Raw genomic sequence first — 6,841 nt, 5'->3', positions numbered from 1 at the left:
ACGTCACTTCGTCCAACTTCAATCATCTGTTCTTCCCAAGATTTTATTTCATTATAATAACGAACTCTATCATCGTGGGCAAGCTGTTCATATACCTGAGAAACAGCACAATTGTTAACAGGCTTCATCTACAAAAGAGCAATTAACTTCTAGTGTGTATCCAACGTATACAAAAATCTTATTACTATTCTCCATGTGTAAAGGAAGAATACAGAAAATTTTTTGTGAGGTAAATGTTAGATGAAAAACAGGCTAAGAAAGCAAGCTTTTATAAATACTAACGCGGTTGTAATTTCAAGGTGTGGGAAGGTGGTAAATCAAGCTAGGACTGCCCCTTAATATAGTGGATACTCAAGATCATGAATTATAATTATTTTAAATATCAATGTTATTTGCAGTCAAAAACTACCAAGAAAAGCCAAATTAATTTTAATAATAGGAAAATTTAAAATACTATTAGTAATAGTAGGTTGTCTTAACATGAGTCTATTGTTGCCCTAATGTATTCTTGTATTTATTCCAAATGGACACATGAAACTGAGATCTAATACTTACTTGCTTCTGAGAACTAGACATATTTTTCCAGTTTTCATACGCAGACTTCCATTTATCCTGTAAAAACAATATATATTTAAGTAACACATATAGGGATACAAATGATCAAAGAAAAAATTCTGTATTAGTCATTCCAACAACAAAATCTCTATCATCAATGATTACAGACAAAGCTGTGAATTAACTCCTTTCCTTTCTACATAGTAACTATTAAACAGTACACTTCTTTCTTCCCCGCAATCTTAGTTCGATTCTAAAATTTATGTCCACCTCTGACAGGACTAAACAAAAAAAAGGGGATACAAAGGAAAGATCATTTTGTATTTGTATATACAAAATAGTTAGGATAGACATACAGCTTCTTTTGCTTAATTCAATGAGAAGAAAGAGGTGTACTAACAGTGTTTGGACAGGATATCCTGTCTGCTTCTTGTATGATGGATAACCACTAAGAAGATAACAATGTACAATGTATTGATTATTGAAACTGTCCTATTAATCAGCTTTGAAACTGTCTCATTCATATTTGTTTCTCAATAAAATAAAATTTTAAAAAATTAAAATTTGTGACCAACTGCTTAGGTACAGTCAAAGGAATGTAAGTCTCTAATTCTACTTAGCTGAAGTCACTGGAAGCACCAATCACTATAAATCAGAAGGGAAGACAATACTGACTGACGCACTGAACCAATGAAAGAGAGGCCTAACTTCATCTGTAACCAATTCTTGCACACTGATTCTTTTCTCAAGAGAGTAAAACAAAAAAAACAAGACAACAAAAAAAAGAGTAAAAGAGTTGCTGTGAAAATCAGGTACAGTGAGGGCAACAGTGCTGTGCAAACACAGAGACAGTTAAACATGTACAATATGGGAAGCGGGGAAAGCTAATAATATGAAGAGTAGATGACCAGACTGAGTCAGATCACAGAAAGGACAGGAAGGGAAGATAAAGACACCAGATCATATTCAAAAGGATCAACAGTTAAAATGCTTTCACGTTTCTCCAAAACAGTATGAGTTAGGAAAGGCGCAATACTTTTGAAAGATTTGAAGAAATATCATTTGCATCCTAGAATTCTGTACCATCTCTAACAAACATGTGAGGACAAAGACTTTCAGACAGGTAAAACTAAAACACTTTCACATGCACCTTAACTAGGAAAAAGGCTACCACAGAATCAGAGGAAACCAGGAACAACAACAACAGAAAAAGGACAAAGAAGGAACAGTACAAAGTCACTAAACAGACACATTCGACAGAAAAGGCAAGTTACGCTAAGGTGCTGAAAGCCGGTGAGCAGTAAAGAACTTGGGGCTGAACTACTGGTAAGTAATCAGAGGCAAAAACAAAACGAACAAACATGCCACAATCAGCTTTAGGGAGAATAAATTTTAAGTGAAAGAAAAAATGGTAGGACATGGGACAGCTCAGTTGTGAATAGTATTTATATGATCATGATATATAAACAAGCTCAATACTCCTCTAAGAACCATTATTATTATTTCTTGAACCAGGTCTTTCTGTGTAGTCCAGGCTGGCCTTGAACTTGTGGCAATCCTCCTGCCTCAGCCTCCTGAGTATGGGAGTAAGAGAGGTATACAACCATATCGAACTTAAACAAAATTATGGTAACTGTATGGTAGATAAAAAGATGGAACATGAAGAATGAAATGAGATTTAAAAATTTAATTGAAATAGTGGAGCTGATAAAATAAGACAGACAAGGCTTATAACTAAAAAAAACTCAAGAAGCAAAAACGTAAGAATGCAAGCAGATCAGGGCATGGTAGTACATGCCTATAATCCCACTACTCAGGAGGCTGAGGCAGGAGAATTGCCATATGAGGCCAGCCTGGGCTACATAAGGAGTTTAAGGTCTGAACTATATAGTGAGATCTTGTCTCAAGAAAAAGAAAAAACAGGGGCTGGGGAAATGGCTCAGTGGAATAAGCGCTTCCCTGGCAAGCACAAGGGCCTGAGTTCAATCCCTGGTTCCGCAAAAAAAAAAAAAAAAAAAGAACTAACTTGGGGCCGGGGAGATGGCTCAGTAGGATAAGCGCTTGACTGGGAAACGCAAGAATCTGAGTTCAATCCCCGGTTCCGAAAAAAAAAAAAAAAAAAAAGTAAAGGTATGGATGTAAATACCACAAAAACCACCTGAGGAAGAGAAATGTGTTTCTGGAATATAGAAATACTACTGGTCTGTGATGCTACCTTTTCATAACAAACCTGAAAAAATATTTTCATTCTTTAAATCAATTGTGAGGGTGTATAACCAAATTTCTTAATGAAAAAATAGTCAGGTTGCATTTCCATCTCTAGGACAGAACCCACACACTAAGCTTCCTAAGTGACTCCAGAGTATTGTCAAAGTGGAGAAGCACTGATTTACAAGAATTCTCTAGCATATAACCTTTCTATAGTGATAGAAAACTAATTTCAAGGTAAGTGACTGAACTGAATTCCAATGGAAGAAAAAAAGAACTATTTCAGTAATATAGAATTATAGAAATTAAATTCAAAATCCTGAGGCTAGTAATTAAGTTAGAGTATGTAGCCAAGGAAGACAATGTGCTACACACACATTATTTAAGCACACAATAAATAGGACCTCTGCACTTACAGATCCAAATAACCTCACAAAGGCAGACTACCAAAAATATTGACAAGAACCAGAAACGTGAACACTTCTTTTACCTTGTCATATTATACACAGAAAAACAAAAGTGCCAGTGTGGGCCCCTATGAAAGAAAAAACGGAAAGGCAGCCCCAGTAGTGACCAATAAGGCTTTTTCTCTGACACACTCGCATTTAGAACACATTCCTATGTGCATCACTAAAATTTAATTAAAGCATATACAAATAGAAACAATAGGTTATACTCAATACAATGGTTCACATATACAATACACCAAGGTTCACAACTTAATTCTTTTCACAATTCTGGTACTGAACCAAATCAAATTCAATGGTTAGGTTCAATGTTGACCTTATACAGAAATCTGATTCAGTTCTCACCCAATTTGGTTTGCAACCAGGATTGTGGAAAGAAGTTTGTGAACTAAGGTTCTACTATATTATTGCTCTATTCACATTCTTTCCTGTGACAATAAAATTGTAAAGAGCTGCTTGAGTAGAAGAGTCTCCAGAAAAATTTGTTTCTCTCAATGTGAAAATTTTGGTTTTTATTTTTTTGTGATACCGGGGATTGAACTCAGAACCTTGCGAGAATTTTGTTTCTTAAATTTAAAAAGTTGGCAACGTCTTAGCAATGATAGACTTGCATGAACTGCTAATGGTAAGGAAAAGGGTTTCTTGTGTATGTGTGTGTGCACTGCTAGGGCTCAATCCCAGTGATTTACACATGCTAGGCAGGTGTTTTCCCACTGGGCCACCCCAGGCATGGACCACCATGCCCAGTTTCAGGGCCAGCAAGGCATGCGATACCTGGGATCAAACTAAGGTCCTTGCACCTGCCAGGCAGGCACTTAGACTGCTGAGCTATCTTCCCAGCCCCCCCACCAAAGTTTCTATGTATTAAATATGAAATTGAATATTACTTTAATGTAGAAAATTTGGAACGAAGGCCAGAGAGATAGCTTGGCAGCATAAGTGCCTGGCTGGCAAGCGCAAGGTCTTGAGTTTGATCCCTGATACCACAAAAAAAAAAAAAGAATGAGACTTCTTTCTTCAGAGAAAGGTGGACGAACAAGGTCTCCTGCCTATTTTCCTGACTGCTGGTTTTCACTTTATTCAGGCTCTTACCATAAACCTTAATTTCAACTTAGAGGCCCTGAAGGACAGCACAGAAGTTGAAATTGTAGATGAGAAAAAGGGCAAAATCAGAAAAACAGCCAATCCTAGACAGTCCTCCATGAATTGTGCTGCAAACAGATTTATCCCAACTAACTATCTATCCAGAGTTTGGACCAGGGCAGGCCTTTTGCTCACACATAAGGTGAGGAGCACCGAGGCTCTTGGATGTCACTGGATTGGACTATGCAGAGGGACAGGCGACTCCCTGAAATGCCAGTGTAAATACCGGAACAAATCATGCTATGTAAATGAAAGCGACCAGCCCGTCTCCTATGCAACAGTGTCTATGCCCAACTGTCTGCAGAGGAGCCTGGGCCAGGGCTACAGGGAGATAGCCGGCCTGCCACAGTGCTGAGACAGGCCCACCGAGGGCTGCCGCCGCCGCCACAGGAGCTGCCCACTTCTACTGGCCTGGGCTGCGTGGCTACTTTTCTTCATGGTAGGAAAGTTAATAATCATCATGGTGAACATACTGCAAGTCTTTTGATTACAGGCATGTGTTCTTTTGTCCAGAGCAATAAAGCAGGAATTCAGGGTAGAGTATGATACATAACATTGTTCCAAATAGACTATTAAGATTCATTAATGTGGACAATGAAGGACAAAGAAATTTAAGAAATCAACAAGGACATTTTTTTAACTGTTGGAAATTATTTCTGATCTGTCAATGAGAGACCAGCCCATCAATAAAACATTAATGGATGGGCTCACAAATATTTTTATCTCATATTGCCATCTCATATTTTTTGCTTGCTCTCTGCTTCTAATCCTAACTTGAACAGGTGTTTTAAAAGTTGAAGCAAAGTGACAGTTTCATTTTAGTTTTTTTTTTTTTCAAAGACATACAATGACTTTGTATGTCTCTGAAATAATTCTAATACAATATATATATTACAATTATTTATCATATAAAAGTGGGGTCCAAGATGACCTTTTTTTGGCGGAACCGGGGATTGAACTCAGGCCCTTGCACTTGCCAGGCAAGTGCTTATTCCACTGAGCTATCTCCCTGGCTCCCCAAGATGACATTTTTAATCAGCATTTGAGCACTAGAACATTGGATATAAGTATTTTTTCCACAGTACAGTTGTTTAGTTGTTGATGCTCGTCCATTACTTGTTTACATATTAATAAAATTTTAAAAGCTTAATTTCTACAAATCTACAACTTTCTGTGACCACCTAACAAATGAAAATCCTAGAATTCCCAAGGAATCTTTATTTTTTTTAAAATGAAAATTAAACAAACAAAAAAATCAGAAACAAATGAGCTGTTTACCTGTATCGTAGCACCTTCAGAGGACTGAATATATTCAGACAGAAAAATGTTATAAGCTGTGCGAGCTTTTTTTGGTTTTCCAAGCATTGATAACTCCTGAATAACAAAAGTAATAGAATTAGGTAGAGTTTTAACTTCACCAAGACTTAATTTTATCTATAGAAACTATTCACTACTATTCATTACAGAACTAAAATGAATGCTGTTATTTTTATACAAAGTATGGCATTCTTATATCCTGGAGTAAGAATATTTTGAAAGCACTAAATCTTAAAAATTATAGATTCCCTGTTATTTTTTTTTAATGTTCTTTGTATGTTATTTTTATGGTGTCCATGATAAAACAATCCTGGTTTCATCCTTAAGGGATACCACCACGCCCTAGCCCTAGCTAGTGGTGGGAACCTACTGCACACATACTATGTTCTTCTAAGATAAAAGATGTTAATATATCAATTGTTTTTTCCTAAACTAAAGCCTTAGTATTCAGGTTTAACTGCAGAATCTGTGATAAGTAACTGGGTTTTGGGTTGCAGCTTAGGCACCTGTTTCCAAAAGGCTGGTCATCTCTGCTTTAGGCCTAATCACCATGTCAACCTTCCAACTCACAAAGACAGGGCTATCACTAATAATCTCTCCCCATTTATTTCCTCCTTTCATGGTCCCATTACAGTGCAACAAATGTGCTAAATCCAATTCTTTTACTAGGTACTGAGGGCCTAAGGAAAACATGGAAAAGAACCCAACCATCTCTTGCTTTTTAACCTGGTTTAGTTCCCCAACTCAGAGAATGAAGGCTACTGTGTTATTTTATTTGGTTTCTGAATCTGGATAGTAAGTAACATATGAATCTTTATTTGATTAGTTTTGGTTTAAAACATGGTCTTTTTATGTAGCTCAAGAAGGGCTTGAACTTATGGCAATCCTCCTGCCTCAGTCTACTAAGTGCTGGGAGTGAGTGACCATGCCTGGCTAAGAATTTATAAAATTCTGTGGTTCGGAGATGACCGGGCTGGCGGGATCCTGAACTGAACAGACCCAGAGCGCAGGCCCGGAGAGTGAGTGAGCCGACCTGGGGTCCTCCGCATCCTGAATAGACCCAGAGCGCAGGCCCAGCAGGGAACCCTTCAGCAGAACTCCCTGCAAAGAGGCTAGAGGCAAGACCCACCCAGCTGATTCAGGAGCAGAAC

The 6,841-nt window shown here is 37.6% G+C and overlaps 1 protein-coding gene across 1 annotated transcript in view; it reads right to left on the bottom strand.

Moving 5' to 3' along the window:
* The window catches only part of Tfam (transcription factor A, mitochondrial), a 62,178-nt gene that overhangs the window by 28,810 nt on the left and 26,527 nt on the right, over positions 1-6,841 (bottom strand). The window contains exons 5-7 of the mRNA XM_004645884.2: positions 5,652-5,747; positions 556-612; positions 3-95 (exon numbers count right to left, since the gene is read on the bottom strand). Coding sequence (XP_004645941.1) covers positions 3-95; positions 556-612; positions 5,652-5,747 — 246 coding nt within the window. The remainder of the gene's footprint in view (positions 1-2; positions 96-555; positions 613-5,651; positions 5,748-6,841) is intronic.

This window comes from Octodon degus, unplaced genomic scaffold (assembly GCF_000260255.1).
Source record: "Octodon degus isolate 3935 unplaced genomic scaffold, OctDeg1.0 scaffold00240, whole genome shotgun sequence".
Classification (NCBI taxonomy): domain Eukaryota; kingdom Metazoa; phylum Chordata; class Mammalia; order Rodentia; family Octodontidae; genus Octodon; species Octodon degus.
The sequence above is the reverse complement of the archived record's forward strand: the minus strand, read 5'-3'. Positions and strand labels throughout refer to the sequence as shown.